General features: G+C 38.2%; 1 protein-coding gene across 2 annotated transcripts in view; it reads left to right on the top strand.

The window, feature by feature from the left end:
- Positions 1-23022, top strand: part of LOC127455280 (potassium voltage-gated channel subfamily H member 1-like) — a 79409-nt gene that overhangs the window by 239 nt on the left and 56148 nt on the right. The window contains exons 2-7 of one of the 2 annotated variants that reach the window (XM_051723025.1): positions 861-887; positions 5019-5142; positions 7581-7687; positions 11571-11699; positions 12259-12377; positions 15084-15476. In XM_051723025.1, the coding sequence (XP_051578985.1) occupies positions 861-887; positions 5019-5142; positions 7581-7687; positions 11571-11699; positions 12259-12377; positions 15084-15476 (899 nt within the window). The remainder of the gene's footprint in view (positions 1-860; positions 888-5018; positions 5143-7580; positions 7688-11570; positions 11700-12258; positions 12378-15083; positions 15477-23022) is intronic. The other variant, XM_051723026.1, reaches the window with a different exon arrangement.

Raw genomic sequence — 23022 nt, 5'->3', positions numbered from 1 at the left:
AATAATAATAAAAAACTTTTTGATGTAAATTTGAGACTTATTGCACACCTTTATATAAAGACAATATACTTTTATGTGCATACTAGGCAACACAAAGTAAAAAAAAAAAAAAATCAATGCGAATAAATTTACAGACATGATAAATATGTCTAGAAAAATTAAGTGAAATGTGCGCTTCAGTTGTGTAATTGCCTATACCTCGGGCGCTTGATTGTAATAGGATTCAAATATTATAAATAACGTATATTTATAAACAGTGAAGAAATGTCATTATAAGTAGTCCATACAGTTTTAGCGTATAAAATATTTTTTTCTTCGATGTTTTTAAAGGGGCAAGAATTTATTAAAGGCTGATACTGGGGCTGAAAGGTTTGGTCACACTTCTGTATAGCTCCCAGAATCAAGGGTGTACCTACTCTGATTGACTGCATGTTCTGCTCTTTCCCAATTTGAGTTGTTTTCAGACAAACTTCCAACAGCATGTTATTTGGGAATAGAGAACAACTTTAAGCTACATTAATATTTAATTGTAATTAATATTTAAGATGGCTGAAAGGGTTGGAAATTGACAAAGCGTCTTCACCAACACTGCCCGTGAGATCAGACCATGCACTTGCACCCTCTGTAAGGTCCTATAAAGGAACATATTTTCTTATAGATATTTATCCTTCAGGACCACTTCTCTTATGTATGGAGTTCAGCTAGTGAAAAGCATACACATCTGAGCTCCTCGACCTCATCAGAAAACGAGAGAGCTGCCCAGTATATCAGAAATAAGAGACCGGCAGGGGAGTGCCTCTTCCCCTGGTGTGGTGTGAATGTGTCACTTTAACTCTTTTTCTGTTTTCTTTAACTTCCAGTTTGGACATTATCACATAGACACACAGGTATAAACCTCACTGAGCAGAACACCCGTGTTTTAAACTCTTTCATCCCTACATTATATTCTCTCTTTCTCTCTCTCTACCTTTCTCTCTCTCTCCCTCTCTATCCTACTATTGCCTTTCTACATGAACTATTGTTCTATACCAATTTCTGTTAATTTACATACTGATAGTCTGAATTCTAAAAGCATTACAAAACTATTTTGTCCTGTTAGTGGTTTAACAGTTCTGTTAATATATTTACAAGCTGCTTAGATGGTTATGGTGAAAATAACTATGCAGATTTTGCTTCCTGGTCCTCATTCAGCACGGATAGCATGTTCTGTAAAATAACAAATGTTGGCATGGAACCTTTATCCTTCATTGTGGTGCGTGTGAGTCCATGTGTGTGTGTTTGTTTAATGCACCTTTTAGTGTTCAGTGTGGAGTGCACTTCCTGTGTTTATACTATGTAGAGGAGAACCGTGCTCTGTGGCAAATCCACCACCATGCTCTAAAATGAACTGTTTATATCATAGATATGAGTTATCCTTCACTTCTGATTCTGTTACTGCCTTTTCATTTTCTGTCTTACTGGATGTTTGTTCATCTCACATTTGCCTTTCACAAGCATTAGCCATAGAAAGATGAAATGTGTGTTTGTGTGTGTGTGTTTCTGTCATGTTTGCAGTCAAAATGAAAAATGTTGCCATTCATGTTATTATGTCTGAATGAGGTGAAGGACATATTTTATGATGTAAAACAATATCATAGGTCTATTGCAGTGATTATGTTTGATTAATTGCATATGTATGCTTTTTTGTCCGAAATGATCGTTTTTTCAGTGCTTAAATAAAGGCTGTCAGACCGTCAACATCATGATTACAGATTTCATGTTACTGACAGCAAGCTAAAGGATTTATATACTGGAAGAGGCTTCGCTGTCGCTGATTGACCCTTTGCTAAGCCCCACCTTAAAAGTGTTTCTGACCAATCCTATCTTAGCAACTGTTGCTGTCTGCCATTTCTCTGACAAGCGTTTGCTTTTTTCCAGCAAAAGTCTATGGGAGTATTGTGTGTTTGAGTAGTTTTAAGCGGAATTGTATAGAAATGATAGAAAAAATCAAATAAATGTTGTTGTTGGATCATTTGTAATAGTGACACGAGGTACCTAGAGAGTATACACGCTGTGTTTTTTCTTTCTTTCTTTTTAATCTTTAAATAAATCTCAAGAACAACATGGTATGAATTAAACTGTCAACACTCATTCCCAAATGGACATGTCTAACATCAGCAAGGACACCTACATTTGCTTCAAGGTAAATTAAAGCTTATAACTTAACGTTAATTAATTTATGTATTGATTCAGGTCTTAGTAAAGGCGATAGTAAATAATGAGTTCACAGCATTTTAGGTGAATGTGTAATGAGACGTTATAAGCAATTCTGTTCACTTACTCTAATGTTATCTGGTGTGCAATAGACATCAAATGACACTTCTCTTTTCAAGTGACTGTGATAATTGTTTGCCTCAATTCTGATTCACAGTCTCCACAGTTTTCAATCAAATTACTGTGAAATTTTAACAATTTCTTTAACAAAAGAATTACAAATAAATATGCTTTACAATGTTTTGCCAAAAACTATGCAGTATACGGCAGTCTCCCATTCATTTGCAAAGCTTGTCAGAGCAAGCAACGGTAACCCAGGGGGTGGAGCTTAGCGAATGGTCAATTTGTGACTGACTAGATGTTTTAAATTCTCACATATTGGATTACATGTTGTATAATGTTACCGTGAGCTTGCTCAAGCTTTGAGATACACTTGTTAAAAGTGCCACTGCCTTACTCAGCAGCCACTAAATCACTGCTGTCAGCTAATCAACTTGATAGTCTGCTTAACACGCTAGCCACTAACACACTAAAATTGACAGACGTCGCAAGAAAGGTTAAAGCAAGGTGACTGGGATGGAACTCACTAGAGAGGAATTGTGTTTGTCAAGGAGAGGGGAGTGACCCTGGCGCAGAGGGTTTTCAACAAAAACCCTTGGAAAATACACTCAGAAGAGAAAGTTGGTGGTATGACTTTATTGAATGACAGTCTGACAGAAACTAACTCTGCAAAGAGTTCCCTGTTGTGCATATGGAGAACTAGAAGACTTAAAAAAGGTATAGCAGAGTCTTTGAATTGTTTGTTTAGTTGTGGCTATATCAAGTGGTACATTTTAGACACTTTTTCACAGGATTATGGTTGTCATAAAAGTTAGTTTTTTGCAGCCAGATGTTTTGACAGTGGACATAAAGAGTGCTCCACACTGCAGCTTAAAGGGATAGTTCACCCAAAAAAGAAAATTCTCTCATCATTTATTCATCCCCATGCCATCCCAGATGTGTATGACTTTCTTTCTTCTGCCGAACACAAACTTAGATTTTTAGAATAATATCTCACCTCTGTTGGTCCTTACAATGCAAATGAATGGTGACCAGACCTTTGAAGCTCCAAAAATCACATAAAGGGCACAGAAAATTAATCCATACGACTCTTGTGGTTAAATCCATATCTTCAGAAGCGATATGATAGGTGTTGGTGAGAAACAGATCAATAGTTAAGTCCTTTACTATCAATGTTGTGAAAGAGGAGATTTATAGTAAAAATGTATTACTTTTATGTGGCCTTTATGTGATTTTTTGGATCTTCAAAGGTCTGGTCAACATTCACTTGTATTGTAAGGAGATATTCTTCTAAGAATCTTCGTTTTTGTTCTGCAGAAGAAAAAAAGTCATCCACATTTGGGATGACATGAGGGTGAGTAAATGATGCGAGAATTTTTGGGTGAACCATTCCTTTAAACTGGCCATTCCTTCCTAGAACTGCCCAATTACACTGGAAGGGAACATCATGTTCATATAATTCACAGACTTTTAGGGACAGGTAAATCTAAAATCTGATATAACTCTAAGAACAAAAGGAAATGTACAGGTGTTTAATCCGAAATATCTGGTTTAAGATACTAAGTGTTTCAAACAAAACTGTTAAAGGAATAGTTCACTTTAAATTCTCTTATCATTTACTCACCCTTATGCCATCCCAGATGTGTTTGACTTTCTTTCTTCAGCAGAACACAAATTAAGATTTTTGGTAGAATATCTCAGCTCTTTTGGTCCATACAATGCAAATGAATGGGTGCCAACATTTTGATGCTCTAAAAACCACTTAAATCAGCATAAAAGTAATCCATATGACTCCAATAAATCAGTGTCTTCAGAAGCGATATGATACTTATATAACTATAAATTCTCCTCCCTGTTCAGTCAATCTCCACTTTAATTTTCACTTTCACATTCTTCTTCATGCATATGCCCCCTACTGGGCAGGGAGGAGAATATCTAGCAAAAATTGACTTAATTATTGATCTGTGTCTCACCCACACCTATCATATCACTTCTGAAGATATGGATTTAACCACTGGAGTTTTATGGATCACATTTATGCTGACCTACGTATGTGATTTTTGGAACATCAAATTGTTGACACCCATTCACTTGCATTGTATGGACCAAAAGAGCTGAAATATTCATCTAAAAATCTTAATTTATGTTCTGCAGAAGAAAGAAAGTCATACACATCTGGGCTGGCATGAGGGTGAGTAAATGATGAGAGAATTTTAATTTTTGGGTGAACTATTCCCTAAGGATGTGAGCTATGAACCTCTCTGGCAAATCCAGCAGCTAGTTCTTCACTGGACTTACAGTGGACTGATTTTAACATGCATCAGGCCGTCTGTAGAATGGTCTGTGGTAATCATAAATGTTCCTTAAGATATCATGCATTGTATCTGGACAGGAGGATCTCACTGTCATGTGAAAGCTGAAAGATTTATGGAGTTATGCAGTTTGAATGCAGCTATAGTACTGCATGACAGGAGGTGTTCCAATTTGTCCACCAAGTGAACTAACTTGCCTTAAAGGGACTTTGTAAATACTCAGTGTTGTCATAAATGTCAGCTTAGTGGCTTGCGGCTGCCGTGACAGTGTCCACCCATCCTGCCTCATATGACATTACCATAGCGACTGACCTCTAGCTTTGTTACTGTTAACCTTGTTCCTGGTTACTCTCATCTGCTTCTTCCCCATACCCTCCTGTGCTCTTTTCACAGACACCAACTTTGTGCTGGGGAATGCCCAGATCGTAGACTGGCCCATAGTTTACAGCAATGATGGCTTTTGTAAGCTGTCTGGTTACCACCGCGCTGAGGTCATGCAGAAAAGCAGCACTTGCAGGTATCAGACTTAACGTACACATTAAAGGAATATTCCTGTACTGGGCAAATTAATGATGCCTCTATAAAAAGGAAGAGAGGAAAAATACTACACAGTCTGTACAACATGCATGTAGAGTGTAGTATAGTTTGTGGGGAGTGCAATTGTAGTGAATAATTTTAAATGTACCTTAGAAATGGTCATCATGTTTATGTAGCAGAATATTCTGTATTGTACACTGTATGGAATTTTCCCTAATTGCCAATACTGTATGTCCATTATTACATTGGCCAAATGTCAGCAGTATAATTGCAATGGTGCATGTCTTTTTGTGGGGACGTAGTTAAGTTGTTAATGAAAGCTGCTGCCATTAGCGTTGATATGCAATGTGCCCAGTAAGCTTTGGACTTTGGCTTTTCACTGATAATACCAAACACAAGACAAGCTCATTAGTCACATTTCCAGACATCTTAAAGTGACATTCTCTCTCATCAAAGCAAAGTTAGGCTTGACCTTGTGACATAAAATCAGAGGGTTGATAAAAAATGTAAAATAGATCACCTCGCAAATACACTGATGAGCCAAAACATTATGGTCACCTGCCTAATATGCTGTTGGTCCTCCGTGTGCCACCAAAACAGCGCCGACCCACCGAGGCATGTACTCTATAAGACACCTGGAGGTGTCCTGTGGTATCTGGCACCAAGACATTAGCAGCAGATCCTTCAAGTCCTGTAAGTTGCGAGGTGAAGCCACCGTGGATCTGACTTGTTGGTCCAGCACATCCGACAGATGCTCAATCAGATTGAGATCTGTGGAATTTGGAGGCCAGGGCAACACCTTGAACTCTTTATTATGTTCATCAAACCATTTCTGAACAATGTGTGCAGTGTGGCAGGGTGCATAATCCTGCTGAAAGAGGTCACTGCCGTCAGGGAATACCATTGCCATGAAGGGATGTACCTGATCTGCAACGATGTTTAGGTAGGTGGCACGTGACAAATTGACATCCACATGAATGGCCGGACCCAGGGTTTCCCAGCAGATTATTGCCCAGAGCATCACACTCCCTCCACTGGCTTGTTGTCTTTCCATAGTGCATCCTGGTGCCATCACTTCCCCAGGTAAATGGTGCACATGCACTCAGCCATCCACGTGATGTAAAAGAAAACGGAACTCATCGGACCAAGTTACCTTCTTCCATTGCTCCAAGGTCCAGTTCCGATGCTCGCGTGCCCATTGTAGGCACTGTCGAGAGTGGACTGGGGTCATCATGGGCACTCTGACCGGTCTGCGGCTACGCAGCCCAATATGCAGCAGGGTGCGATGCACTGTGTGTAAAATATTCTGTGACTTGTGCCACAGTAGACCTTCCGTCGGTTAGTACCAGACGAGAGAGCCTTCATTGCCCTTGCACATTGATGAGCCTTGGGCACCTAACACCCTGTCGCCAGTTTGTGATTTGTCCCTCATCGGACCACTGTCGGTAGGTACTCACCACTGCTGACCGGGAGCACCCCACAAATCTTACCATTTCAGAGATGCTCTAACCTGGCGTCTGGCCATAACAATTTGGCCCTTGTCGAAGTCTTACCTACTGCCCATTTCTCCTGCATTCAACACTTTTTCACTTACAATCTAATCTACCCAGACCTTGACATGTGGCCTTGTTAGGAGATGATCAGTGTTATTCACTTCATCTGTGAGTGGTCATAATGTTTTGGCTCCTTGGTGTAATATAAAACAAGGTTGTAGCCAGGGTCCAAAATACACTTTTTACAACAACTGCGGGTGAATTGAGAAAATGTTACCAGCCATAAATATTACTTATGAAATACAGCCATGAAACTGTATTTTGCATATTCTTTTAATAAAAAATATATTTTGTCCCTATGGAATCATATTAGTGACAAACAGTGTAGGATTTTATACATGAGATAAGCTAGTCTCACAGTGAAACTGCACCTGTCACAAATATGTGAAGGCACATCAATGCTTTGTTACAAATATATTTATTTTGGTTGCTTAATGCATGGAATATTCCACATATGTTTTGCCACATGGAGTACTGGGGAAAAAAGCTTCAGGCATCCTGGACAAACTAATTGATACATTTTCCACTAAGGAAAAAGTAGTTAGAAGACAGGCAAGTCATGACAGATGTTTTCTTTAGAAGAAAGTTTGATTTAAATTACTTGCTTCTCTTACATCGTTAAGGGTCAGGCTATCATTCTTACAAATAAATTTTAATGTTAATATATATAAATAAAGTTACCAGGCAGCTGGCATTCTATTAATTTGCCAAAGCCAATTTGTACTTGCATTTGGCACTTGATGTTAGATTTGGACTCTGGATGTAAAAATATATTCAGGATTGGGGGGACCCAAAATAACCAATATAATATTACACTAAATCTGAATATTGCCTCTGATTGAAAATTTTTTTTTTTGTCTTTCAGCTTTATGTATGGAGAGCTCACAGATAAGGACACATGTGAGAAAGTTCGGCTGACTTTCGAGAACTATGAGATGAACTCGTTTGAGATCTTGATGTACAAGAAAAATCGTGAGCACCACAGCTGCACACACACACACAACACACACACACACACACACACACACACACACACACAAATGTTTGCTCAGCTATCTGGGTAGACCTCTGTTGTTTTTATATAAAGCTAACTATATATTACTATAAACTATCATGTTGGTACTCCTATCATTATGAGGACTCTCCACAGACATAATGATTTTTATACTGTACAAACTATATATTCTATCCCCTAACCCTACACCTACCCCTAAACCTAACCCTCACAGAAACCTTTTGCCATTTAAAAAAAAAAAAACATTGTTAATTATGTTTTTCAAGCCGTTTGAATTAAAGGGACACCAGGGGTGTTCTCATAAATAGGGATGCACTGATATGGAATTTCTGGGACAATACGATAACCAATAATTCACAGCTCATTGTGACCGATACCTATACGATAACCGATATAACATTTTGTTTTAAAAATTTTTAATCCTTTAACCTGGAACTGCTAGTTAATTCATTAAAAGCTTCTCATAAGAAAAATATGTCACATGTAAAAGCTTGGAATTTGGACCAGAAATGTGCCTATAAAACAAATGTATGCTGATTTGAATGAGAAATAAATGAAAATAAACTTTCCACGGCCCCCCACTTTTAGTTTACTCCTCAATTGAACTTCGGCTGACATAAAAATATGTGCACTCATTAAAAGTAGTACAGCATGGGAATTGACTGAATATAAATTACTACTAGCCACTTTGAGTTATTGCTTTCCTGCTCTAGAGAGACAACAAAGATCAAATTGATGTCACGCTCGAACAATTAATAGTCCAGGCTCTAGTTAACCTAAACTAGTGACGAACCCTCTCAAAACTCTTTTCTTGATGCTTTGAAATCCTTATAAATCAGTCATCTCAAACCAATGCTTTAGAACATGTATTATACTGCATAAGTCAAACAATGTCTTCAGTAGATCTCACCAATATGTGGAGTTTTGTACATTTAGAAATAATGATTTGATTTACAAAGCTTCATATTTACCACCACTGCCTCTTATAGTATGACACATAACTCAAAGGAACACTACTCTCACCAACTAAAAAATAAACCCATGTCATAACATAAAAGGACATAAGTAACATTAAACGGAACTTAAAACATAACTATAACCCCCAGTAACATTTAAATGTTAATTAATATCACCCCCAAACAGTCCCCAAAACCTACACAAACATGCCTTATTAATTATGCAATGACAACAGCCAATAGCAAGTCCTCAAACATAAACTCTCTGTCCCAGATTCTTTATTTAGATCCCATCCTCGTCGCCAAACTGGTAAGGGCTATAAATCAATGTAGTTTTAGCATCTGATATTCATTTAAATGTGTAAACGTGGCATTTTGCACATTGCAAAAGTGAAAATATGCAGACGTCTGATCGGTCTATAACCACTGATCTACAAACAAAGTGGATGAGAGCGTGCTAGCTGTCACTGCCATTCTGTGCTGTTTGTAGACATGTGTTGAACCATAAGGAGATGTTCCATTATTCACAAATCCAGATGTTTTATGTAAGTAGTTATAACTTGCATTATATGACTTATATGATAGTAGTAGAATGACCATTTACTGTTTGCACAATGTTATCAAGCTAAACTGTTTGTTTGCACAATGTCAACAAGCTTATCAAGTAAAATAATGGTGTTTTAAACCTATGTGGGTCTCGTGTTATTCTTTCAAGAGAGAAATTTGACTTAATTCACAGTAATACAAGACTGATATCGAAGATCAGTCATAAAGTCAGCCGAATTACACAAAATAGGATAATGAACAAATATTGCTTTGTATCCTATTATTGGGGATGAGGAAATAACTTTAACCCTTAACTCTTCAAATCATACAGTATCGAATGTAATATGGTGTTTTAAAAAGGTATAAAACACAGGACATATTGTGCTTGTGTAATGATGTTGAATGCAGATACAAACAATAAAACGACTGTCAAATGATTTAATAGACACATAAAAGAGAGGGACCCATACATAAGAACACGCAGTTTTCCAGTAGTATCCTAAACTGAAGACAGCTGCCTCAAAGGTATGTGTGAACTGTGAATATAATGTGGCGGGGGGAGCAAGAGTGAGACACAGTGGCTGTGGCGTCAAGCCTCGAAGAGGCATTTATTAGAAATAATAAAAGGGGATCTGGCATCTTTGAGGTGAAACTGGGGCTCAGTGAAGGTCGGGGGAGTGTGCATGGATAGGCCCAGGTGTGAGCTGGGTCCGACGACCGCACGTGCTTCCCTCCTGTGTCCGAGATGCGTGGGGTGGCGTCATCTTCGGCAGCTTGTCTTCCCAGGTCCGCGGCAGATGAGAGGGGAAAGCGGCCCGGCCTCTAGCCTGTCGACCACAACTTGTGCTGTCCTCCCAGGCGACACACTTAACTCATGCTGGGGGTCCAAGGAGCAGGTCCGGCGATGAATCTAACTCGGCCGAACCCTCCCCACTCTGATCCTGGGCCTGCGACGATGCCAGGGTGTGCACACATGGAGAAGAGAAGCCGGCTCTCGTTATGGCAGCGTCGATGAGGCTCCATCCAATTCAGGTGAGCCTCATCAAACATCACCCCAATGAGGCTTATTAATTATGCGCCTCTTCTCTTCTCCTGCCCAACTCCCATCGTGAGCCTGGCTGAAGGACTGCCCTAAGAGGCGGGGTGAAGATGACGAGAGGCAGAGGTGGGTCATTCCGCCACAATAATGACAAGTGTATAGCCAGATCTCTCTCTGTGCTGGTGGTGCGGAAGCAGATTTGAATCTCTTTAGTTAGATTACATCAACATTTTTATAAATTAACTATACTGACTGTGGAATGTTGTTGTGATGATATCACAACCAGCCCAGATTGCTGCTCCTCCCCCCCACACTTCAAAACTCTTTCTGGCACTGGTGGCATGTCGTTACTCACAGCAGGTGATCCCAAATTAAAACCAGACCCAAAACAACGTAACAAGGTGCAGAGATGTTGAAATAATCCTCACAGAGTGAAAATATCGGCGGTAATTCCATTATCGGCGCAAAAATTACATTTGTATTTTTCTGGTTATCGGCCAATAATATATCAGCTGCTGATATATTGTGACCCTCATAATTTCTAGTTTGTAACTTAAAAAACTGTCTTCATAAACCACAAAAAACAACTCACACACACACACACACACACACACAAACAATCAGGTAACACTTTACAATAAGTTTCCATTATTTAACATTAGTTAGCATGAACTAACAATGAACATTTATTAATCTTGTTTAATGTTAATTTCAACAAATAGTAATACATTTTTTTAAAATCAAAGTTGTATTTGTTAACATTAGTTAATGCACTATGAATCAGAAGCAGAATCAGCTTTATTGCCAAGTATGCTTTCACATACAAGGAATTTGTCTTGGTGACAGAAGCTTCCAGTGCACAAACAATACAGCAACAAGACAGAGATAATAATAAAACAAATTGAATAAAAATAAAAAGTGAATACACACGGCCGCTCTGTGTGTGTTTATGTTGCTGTTTTTCAGTCTGATGTTTTGTCTGATTAAAGTTCGTTGAATGTGGATCCGGCTACCGCATCCGCCTTTCCCAGACAAACAGAGATCCTTCATACTAATTCATTAACTAATGTTAACAAATTACACCCCCGTTCCCGAAGCAGGAACACAGCAATCTTGGTGCAAAAGTTTGTTATGCTGAAATCATATTGAATATGCATTACTCTGTATGGTAAAGCAATATTTACTTCAATAGAGTAATAACTTTTGATGACATGTCATCTGTCAGATTTACACACATTGACACACACAGGTGCACAGAGAATTTTGGGGTGTTTTTAATGTGCGTATGTATTTTCTCAGGAACACCGGTATGGTTCTTTGTAAAAATTGCACCTATACGGAACGAACAGGAGAAGGTTGTGCTCTTCTTGTGTACATTTAGTGACATCACAGCATTCAAACAGCCAATTGAGGACGACTCCTCCAAAGGTATGTGTTGTCCAGATGTATTTTTTTACTTATATTACATGTTTGGAGGGGATCTCATTTTCACATGTTCTGTGTAGTGTAAAAGCTGGGGTAGTAATCATAAATGAGTGTTTGTTAAGAGTGCTGGCTGGAGGGAAGTTTGTGTGTTTGTATGAATGTCTGTTTGTGCATATGACTTTGGGAGTCTATGACAAGGTTCCTATGGTCATGAAAAACATGGAAATATCCAGAGAATTTAAAAAAGTGATTTACAGGCCTGAAAAAGTCATGACAATTAATCTTACAGTATCTTAGTAAGTCAAAGAAAAGTTATGGATATTTATATGACTATAATAGTCATCATTTTTTCTTGTTATGCTCAGCTCTACAATATTTTTTGGCTAAATATTGCTCCTTGTACAGTGCAGTTTTTAAAAACATTGTACAGAAATCATGAACAAGTGGAAAAAATAATGGAAATTCATGGCAATTCATTGGTCAAAAGGTGTGGGACCCCCTCTTTAAGTGTTATATATTGCATTTGAGTGTGCATATGAATGTGTGTGTTATCTGTGTTCAGGCTGGGGGAAGTTTGCTCGTTTGACCAGAGCTCTGACCAGTAGTCGAGGGGTTCTACAGCAACTGCAGCCCACCGTACACAAAGGAGAGAATGTACATAAGCACTCACGACTTGCAGAGGTTCGTCTGTGTCTGTCTCTCTGTGTGTTAGGCTGATAAATTTATTTTACACCAGAGTGATTCTGGTGTGTGTCATGCATTTGCATCTGTCCATGGCAAAGATCAAACTGACACTAGGGCAGCTATCATCTCACTCTGTGTGTATCCCCACTACACACTCACCCCTCCTGCAGGGAGATTAATAAGATATTGGTGATGAATTCGAAGAGTGTGCAAACTCGCTGGCTTTCTATGTGTTCTCATATTGATTTATTGATTTGTTGTGGTGTAGTGGTATCTATTCTTAAAAGGATAGTTCACCCAAAAAGGAAAATCATTTGCTTACTCTCATGTTGTTTCAAACCTATATGACTTGTTTTCTTTCGTGGAACACTAAAGTAAATTAAGTAGATAAAAAAATTGCCACTCCTCCATAGCTCTCAAATCTCTTTCGTGCTTGTGCACATTCAAATGTGGCACCAGTTTTGATATTATTGAGTGTGTTTACATGCACACCAATATGCTGATAACTACCAACAAATCTGGCAACACAAGAAAACTGGGTTTCCATGAGATTGGAAATCATAGGATATTTTCTGCTTTTAAAGTAAAAAAATAAACAGGCATGTGCACAACACTTGACATTGTATAAGCTGGTAAGAATGCTGGTAAAGGTGTTTACATGCAAAGTGAAATCGGGGTAATGGGCAAAAATCTATGTGTGCCAATCTGTTTTTCTTAAATCGTATGACCTCACCCTGATAAAGGAAAGCTGTTTAAAGTGTTTACATGAACACACACGTTGTCAGCTTATTAAGTATAATCGGTGCATGTATACGCACTCAGTGTTATCATGAAACACCATGATTGCGACACAATGCGGTTACATTATTTGAGCTACTCCTAAGTGGAAAAAGTTTCAGCAAATTTCATTCAGTTCCTCAGACGAAGTTAACGTATGGCTTCAGAAGACTTGGAATATAGTCCACAAGTTGTATGGACTAGTTTTATGGTGCTTTTCTGTCCTTTTTGGAGCTTGAAAGCACCAGTGATATCTGACCCACTATATTCCAAGCTGTGGCATAGCCACGGGTGTGCAAATGCCATTCAACATGTCAGCTTGCACATCCAAATGAAATACTTTTTGACAAATAATAATAGTATGTAGGGGTATAAAAATGCATTGATATAATGCTGAAACTTTGATGCATCAATAATAGTTTTTCATAATTGATTTTAATGACTATAATATGATACCCAATGTATTAAAGAGGTCATCTCAGATTACAGGAGCGCTTTCACAACAGGCGCAGAGTGCGAGACTGAGGAAACAAGCGCGCACTTTAAAAAAGTATATGCTATCGAGTTCTAATTTCTGCGTCATTATTCATGGATGCCTATGATCACAATAAGTTCATTGTTGTTCTTTGCTTCCCCAATTATGATATATTATGTATATTATGGAACATTTGGAGAATACACTTAGAAAGGTACAGTACGCGCCTTTACTTGTGATGTTTGTTCATAACGTGTTATAGGCTTATGCCATTAAGTTGTTAATTCTGTGACCCTGCTTGATGTAAAAATGATTTCAATTATATTTCAATGGTTCAATATAGTTCCTCTGAGATATTAAAATATATTACACCTATTCAACAGTCTACTTACCGACTTACCGTCTGATTGCATCAAGTCAGACATGTAGTTATCTTTTTCATACTAGCTCATTAATTAAAGTTGTGCTCAGTAAATTTTGTCCTTGTGTCATCTTGGACTTACACTGTCACCTAGCGGCTTGGATGCAGCATCATGTAAAATCAATAGTTTACAGTTTCAGATGCCATTGTAGAAATGTAGTATTCACATTCAGCCATGATTTAGTCAATGAGTGTAAGTGTCAAATGACAGGACGGTTACTGAGATTTATGTGAGTAGTATTCATCTAGTTATGTGATTCTCATGTGAGCCTTGTTTCTGGCTACGCCACTGATTCCAAGTCTTCAAAAGCCACATGATAGATTTTTATGAGGAACAGATAGAAATTGACCATTCGCTAAGCTCCGCCCCCCTTGGTTACCGTTGCTTGCTCTGACAAGCTTTGCAGAACTTCCCATAGGAATAAATGGGAGATTGCCGTGAACTTAGGAAAATGAGGTTTATTCTCATAAACGGAATTGATCATATGTTTATGTGGGCTAGAACGAAGGGTGACATTTAAAAGCATATTTATCTGACTTTTTTGTAAAATAAATTGTTAAAATACTCTTTGATTGAATTTGATTGAAAACTGTGGAGACTATGAATAAGAATTGATGCAAAGGATTATCACAGTCACTTGAAAATAGAAAAGCGTCATCTGATGGCGATTATTTGGCTTAATCTCCTTTAGTGTTAAATTGAAGAATGAACGGTTTGGGATGAGATGAGGGTGAGTAGATGATGACAGAATTTTCACTGTTGGTTGAAGTATTCCTTGAATGCAGATCTATGTAATGTCTCCATAAATTTAGCATTGGAAGATTTATCCAAAATCTTCATTAAAAGTCTATTTTAGAGACATTCAGAGGCAATGCTTCATCTGAATCTGTTAAACAGACATGATGAGATGTTTAACACAGTGTGATTTTTCTCTGTCAGAAGCATTACAGGCGAGATGGTCATCGTTCTTCCTCTCAACACAGATCAGCACAGATAAATGACCATCTGCTGCCTCTCTTTCCTCCACAGGTTCTCCAACTGGGCTCAGAAATTCTCCCCCAGTACAAACAAGAGACGCCCAAGACCCCGCCTCACATCATCCTGCACTACTGTGCCTTTAAGACTACGTGGGACTGGGTCATCCTTATTCTCACCTTCTACACGGCCATAATGGTCCCCTATAATGTCTCGTTTAAGACCAAGCAGAACAATGTCACCTGGCTGGTTGTGGACAGTATTGTGGATGTGATTTTTCTGGTGGATATTGTTCTGAATTTCCACACCACTTTCGTAGGCCCAGCCGGGGAAGTGATATCTGACCCGAAACTGATTCGCATGAATTACATGAAAACCTGGTTTGTGATTGACCTGCTGTCCTGTCTGCCTTATGATGTCATCAATGCCTTTGAGAACGTGGATGAGGTCAGTACAAACTATGTTCAGTACGTTTGAAAGTGCTGCAAAATGACTAGAAAGTTACACACACCTGTGTCAGCACATACTATATAACACGCCAAGTTGCTACATTGCTTGGCAAACAGCAGTTAGGCTACTGAACTATATTATTTAGCAGAGGAATTGTTTTCCGATTATCATTATTATTATTATTAAGAAATGTATCTATTTACTGAACATTGATGTAACATATTGCTGGTGTCTTTTATCATATTGGTGTTGCTACTGTTTTATAAAAGACAAAATCCACTCAATTCCATGCATTACAGTGATTTTATCATGGTTAAGGGGGTTTTAGGCACTTTGCTTTGCTTCTTACCTAAAAACACCCCTTACCCATTATAAAATCACTGTAACTCATAACTCATAACACATCTCTTGGCTTATTGCTTTAACAAACACTCAGGAAGAGAATATGGATAGAGATTATCAGGGCAAATGGACAGAATAAGCTTTGAGCAGAGTTCAAAATAAGTTTTGATCAGATCACAATCAACACCTCTGTATGTTTTCTGTTGAATTTTTAGCAGCTGTGGTTACAGAATTATGACGTGCTCCAATTTTCCAGTATGCTGAAGTTTATTGCTTGTTTCTCACAATGTTTAAAGCAAGAGTATATACAATAGGAAGTGTTTAAATTAAGCAGCAGACGGCAATAATTTCAAAGACAGGCAGTTTAATTTAAGATGTTTTAGGATATAAAGTTTGCAAGTGAGCAGAGGGAAATATTTTCAGACATTTTTTCAGAAATTATTGAGAAATCTGAAATGTTTTAGTTCTAATTGTTTTTTGTGATACTCCACCTGGCTAAATGAGTACTTCTACGAAGAATTAGTGTTTAGGCTAGCTTTGTTTCAGCGTCGTTCTGTTTAGGTTCCGGTCTGATTTTAATTGGTCCAGTGCAGGGGTAGGCCAAAATTAAAATGGCCCTTAAAATGCACTTGAATGGTCAAAAAGGTTGCCAACCTCTGGTCTAGTCGTGTTAAAGGAATAGTTCACCCAAAAATTCTCTCATTATTCACTTACCCTGATGCCATCCCAAATGTGTATGACTGTCTTTCTTCTGCAGAACACAAGTGAAGATTTTTAGAAAAAGATAGAGCTCTGTCAGGTCCTTATAATGGATGTACACGGGTGCCAGCATTTTGACGGTCCAAATGTCATATTTAGGCAGTATAAAAGTAATCCACATGACTCCAGTCGATCGGTGAATGTCTTCTGAAGCAAATCGATACATCTGTGTAAAAAATAAATCGATAAATAAAACGTTATTAACATTTAAAAAGTGCTTCCTGCCAGCAGCTGATGCATCACGCTGCTGTCGCGTGACGTAAGTGCATTCGTGGAAGCGCTGATTTAAAGTTAAAAACTTTTTAATTATTGACTTGTTTCTTACATAAACTTATCGATTCGCTTCAGAAGACATTCATTGATGGATTACTTTTATGCTGCCTAAATGTGACTTTTAGACCGTCAAAGTGCTGGCACCCATTTACATCCATTATAAGGACCTGACAGAGCTCTATCTTCTTCTAAAAATCCTCATTTGTGTTCTGCTGAAGAGAGACAGTCATACACATTTGGGATGGCATCAGGGTAAGTGAATAATGAGAGAATTTTCATTTTTGGGTGAACTAATCCTTTAAATAGCAAACCTGCACAATACTGATAATATTCAGAGATACAAATGTGAAGAATGTTTTTCAGTATATGCGCCAGTTTCATTAACCTCTATTTTATGTATTTCATGTCAGTTAAGATTTTGTTTCAATTAAGATTATGATTTTATTGCCCCTAAAGCTCAGTCCATAAACAAGACATCTGAAATCACAGCTAAGTCTCAAAGGAATGTGTGTACACATGCGCAAAAGGAGTTGCAAAGGTTAGGCCTATTTGTTTAAAAAGAAAAAGAAAAAAAAAGAACATCACAAATTTAATTAGTCCAGAAAATGACTTGAATATATCACTAATAGTGGTAAATGCATATGAAATACAGTATAAAAAGATTACTTTCTAAAAACTTGGCAGATGCGTTTTAAACTACCTTTTGAAATATGTTTTTCCTCACCTTGAAGTTCCTTACTTGTCATTGACCCTAAAATAAAAAAATACAAAATTTATAATGATAATAATAATACTATTTTTTTTAAATAATTGCAAATCCAATGTAATTCATATACATAAATGGACCCAAACCTGTCCCAAAACACGACAATTTTGTTATCCTCTCAGGCGCAGGTCGGGCAGCAAACCTCAACATTGAACACATTTACAGGATAAATTCTTCTATATTAACCAAAACACACCTGTCCAGGATAAAGCTAAGTGTAGCTTGACAAGTGACTGTATCACAGCCCTGCTACATTAATCTAATCATTGTGCTTTTCATCAGTGCTTTGCATGAGGGATAGTATTTGAGCTTGTAATGGAGCAAATCTTCGGTGTTAATTAAAACTGATCGGGACTTGTGAGAGCGTAGCACACATGCAGCCTCTCATTGATTCAGGGCTAAGAGTTCATTTCCATGCTATTATATTCACACTTTGAATCTTTAGTTAAGCGTTTGAGTGCTTCTAAGTGAAAGATAGATCTTTATCTCTGTCTCTCTTTATTTCTGGCTTTAAAATGTGTGATATTGTGGTGTAGTTGGCAACTGAATCAATGGTGCGTGCGTCTCTGTGTTGGTACGGTTGGAGTCGGTGTGCTGCGCTGAAGCTTTTGGTCTATATCAATCTGTGACCATATAACGATTTAAACTGAGCTGTCTGTCTGCATGTAATTGAACTCACAATCAATTTCCGTCACTGCACACAGGATGAGGACAATCTTTTGCTCTCTCTCTCTCTCTCTCTCTCTCTCTTTCTCTCCATGGTTAACTGCCATTACTCCACACACCTGCATTCCACAACATTCAACAATAATTTCTTTTTTTATGAAGATTAAATATATATAAAAATATCATATTTTTTGCTGTAATGCACTATAGCAGGTGTTCCCAACCTTTTTTGTCATCCAAACCCCTTTATACCCCTAAATATTTAAAGTGCCCTCTCAGAATTTAAAGGAATAGTTTACCCAAATGAAATTCTGTCATCATTTACTCACCCTCATGTAGTTCCAAATGCGTACGCATTTCTGTCTTCTGTAGAACAAAGAATCAAATATTAGGCAGGATGTTAGGAACTGACGGCCTCAGTCACCATTCATTTTCATTGTATGGGAAAAAAAAAGCAGCGTCAACATTCTTCAAAACGTTCTTCTCTTTTTGTGTTCCATGGAAGAAAGGAAGTCTGGAATAATATGAGAGCGAGTAAACGATGTCAACATTTTCAAAAGTTTGGATGAACTAGCCCTTTAGAAAGTGTTAACCTTTCAATAAATAGCTACAGAATAATGAATTTCACAACATTTTCACATGTTGTTATAAATAATTAAAACAATTAACTAGTCGACTAGTCGCTTGCCACGTGATTTACAAAACACGTTTGTAGGAAATACAGGATGAAACATAGGATGGCAAGGGAAGATACATACAAATTAATGATATACATATTGCATTCATCTTCTGCTGAACACAAACAAAGATTTTTAGAAGTATATCTCAGCTCTGTATAGGTCCATACAGTGCAAGTGAATGGTGACCAAAACTTTGAAGCCCCAAAAAGAGCATCTTCGTTTGTGTTCTGCAGAATAAAAGAAAGTCATACATGTCTGGGATGGCATGAGGGTAAGTAAATAATGAGAGAATTTTCTCTATTTTGGGTGAAATATCCCTTTAATGATGAAAGCTCTACCTGATTTGATAGGGTTAGGTTTAGGGGTTGGGTTATAGTTTCACTGACCAATCAGAGTAGCGCTTTTCTGATGAATATTACTGAATCGTCCAATCAGATATCACTTTACTCATGAATATAAAGGACTCTTCCCCTGCCATTCTATGTTTCGGGAACTTGCCGCGGGTGTGAAGGCCGATGGCTCTGCACTGAAAAAAGTGGCTCAAATGTACTTTGATAAAGATGGCTCAGATTCTACAGTAACCTCAAACATATGCAAAGCGGCCTTCAAATATGACAGAGATACTAGTGCTTCGTTTCATTTAATCATTTAAAAAGGCACTCACTGGTGCTAGTTAGTGATTTTCAACATGATCAGCAACAGTTTGTGTGTATGGAGATCTGAGCTGGTTGCTGTTCGCTCCTTTAAGAACACGATTCGGTGAGTTAGAAAATCGCTTCAAGCTGGAGTACGATGACAAGCGGCTGCAAGAGGAGGGGGAAACGACTGCAGCTACAGGTAGTCCAGGCTACACTAAAATATGTTCTGACACTTACAGTATGTTAACTTTTAGCTACGTTACAGCTCGACATATGCCAACCTTTTGTTGCACATTTCTAATGAAAAGGTGCTTACGAGGAGATAACATAATAGTTTGTTTATTCCATCCGATCCGTTCACACACAAAACAACGCTCAGACCGTTGCTCATAACTTCCCCCTCAGGTTTCAAACTACACACAGTACATACGCGCATTATGTCATGATTAGTCTACTTCGACTCAACTAATGTGCTCGACTAGTCGACTATTGAGATACCAGTAGCCGTGCAGCCCCTATTCCACACACACACACACAAATGGGGGGTGTCGCTGTCCTTTTCTGCATATCGCGGCCCCCTTCTGCATATTGCGGCGCCATTTTGCGGCCCTCTTCAGACAGTCGTGGCCCATTCGGCATAACGTGGCGGCCCGTTTCAGCTTATCGCCGCCCGTTAGGCCCCATTTGCAGCCGGCCCACCAGGAAAAGACCCGGTTCTCCCTACGGCCAGTCCGCCCCTGCTATAAACTAACCCTAACCCACACCCTAAACCTAACCCTAACAGAAAACTGTTTGCATTATTAGAATTGTAAAAATCATTATTTACTGTAATGTATGTACGGATTGTTTTGCCATATAAGGACATCCCAAAATTTCCCCAAAGGGAGGTTTTGTTTGACTTCGCTCACTTTTAGGGACAAATTTATCCCCAGACTATAGTTAAATACACACACACACAAAAAACACACACACACACATACACGCACACACACACACACCCTAACTCAAGTAACAAATGAATATGATACCAGCACATTCACCCACTCAGACACTCTTCCCTCTCACTAGCACAGTGTTATGCACACACAAACACACATGCAGGATCTGAGCTTTCATCTTGCCCCTGGGCATATGGCTTTTCAGTGGGGCTGTCAGCACCAGTTTACAGTGATCAACTACATCAAGCTCATCAGATGTGTCTGCGCTCGCTGGTGGGCTTTGAGCATAACAGATCCAGCCCAAAGACCAGATCACCATCATAAATAACGACATCCTTAGAGAATTATGCAATACGAATTAGATCCTGAGGTGACGACTATATGATAATGCATGCTGTCTGGTGTTTGTTTTCTGTTGATTTGTGATGAAACAGAGAAGGAAATGGCTGATAAATTGAAGTTCACTGTGAGGTAAAGCTTAACAAACAGACACAATAGTTTCTTACATTAGGACATGTAGTCAGAGCACCCAAATTATGTCTTTGATTGTTTTGGTGGACAGTTGGCCAAGTGTGCAAAGACATGATAAAAGCAGGATCCCAATTCATAAACTATCTGTACTATATAATATTTATAGCAAGATTAGGATTAGTTCAATACAAATCATAGTATGCCAAAGGTGCCTGGTGCCTGCCATGTTTTGAGCTAATATTGTTACAACTCCTTGCATGGAATATGAGGAGTTTACCATGCTTCTCTGGCCAGGGTGTTCATCCACTGAACATTGAGACACTTATGACTCAATTACCTGTGACACGATAATGAGCTTGCATATTCGCAGCTGTTATTAATCAGCACTATCGCTGTATAAATGACACTATTGTTTATTTTCGATATTCAAACATACAGTGTTATTATTAAAGATAAATTACATTAAATAAAGCACATGCACACACTTCTCTGTGTTCAATTATCTGGTGGAGGTGCCTTTTGTTTTGGCCTACAGGGAGAGCTGTGGTTTGGTTTTTAATAATCTAAATCCTCCTCAGGTGTTTCATTTCAAAACTTTGGTTTGCATAATTATCTTGTGTTGCAAAACACTGCTCTGATTTCACAGAGACATCTGTCATCGTTTTGCATTGCCTAGGTGGCAGAAGCTTGATTATTTATGTCTGCGATGCCTGTGATTTCACAGTTCAGGCTCTGCTTTTTCACTACGGCTGAGTTCTGAATGGTATACTACAATACTTACTCTTACTATTTCTGCCATATCTATAAACGAATAGTATATCTATAAGAGTAGTATGGTAGCATGCCATTCCAAACTCGCCTATGGCTATGTTCGTAATAGTATGCTACAAAACTACTCTTTCTGTTGCTGCAGTATATATTATACGTACCATATACTGTATACTTTATACTGTAGGCCACTCTCGATTAAACGTGCAACATGATAAAATCACGTGACAGATGTAGTCACATGACAACAGTGTGGAATAATGCCTACATTTATTTAATATATGTAATTTATTATAAAAAAAATAGTTGACAATACAGTACATACTGCATAGTATTTAGTCCGTAGTAAGCTAGTAGCCTATACCAATCCGAACATAGCCTATCATTCAAAGCGCCATGCTTTTGTTTGCAGTGACTGTTCACATATTCTTCTGTTGACCATTGTCACTCTCTTTTGTTTTTGTTTTTTCCTCCTCATCCCTCTTTTTTTTTTTTTTTTTTTTTTTTTGCATGTCCCTTCCACTGCCTGTGTTTGTTGTGGGCGTATGAAGAACTGGAATCATCGAGCTGTCACTCAAGTAGGCCTTTCATCTCAAAACTCGTCATTTGATTGAAATGGTGTGCCTCAGGGCACCAATGAGATGATGTAAAACACATACTGTATAGTATTAGAATATGCTTTGTGATGTCTCATTTCTACTACAGAATCTCATTACACTGAATTTTTTTACATTTAAACATTCAGTTGGTGTATATTAAACTGTGTTTGTGTCAGTGTTTGTTACTCACTGGGTGTGTTGATCGGTATGCAACGGTGTTTAATAGAGAATTCATGCACACTAACCTGAATTACTGTAGTATCATGATCCAACAGGCCTAACATTATCCAAAACCTTTTCTCCCTGGTATCTTGAATACAGAACAATTGCTGCACTGTAAAAATTAGTCTTTCTATTAAAATTGTGAGCAACAGAAACAAAAAAAATTATGTAATTTATGTGGTAACTACCCAACTGAATCCCTGAATGAATAGATTTTTTGTCTTGACCTTCTTGACTGTATCCGACAATTACAATCACAATCACACAAATCAGGGTTTTATATTGTATTTTGACATTTTGTTTTAAAGGGTTGCAAACCTCATAGAAAATGAACAGAAAATAAAACAGCTTATTTTTAGCTAATGAATTTAGGGATAGTTCACTCAAAAATTCTCTTATCATTTACTCACCCTCATGCCAT

The sequence above is a fragment of the Myxocyprinus asiaticus genome, chromosome 17, assembly GCF_019703515.2.
Source record: "Myxocyprinus asiaticus isolate MX2 ecotype Aquarium Trade chromosome 17, UBuf_Myxa_2, whole genome shotgun sequence".
NCBI lineage: Eukaryota > Metazoa > Chordata > Actinopteri > Cypriniformes > Catostomidae > Myxocyprinus > Myxocyprinus asiaticus.
The sequence above is the reverse complement of the archived record's forward strand: the minus strand, read 5'-3'. Positions and strand labels throughout refer to the sequence as shown.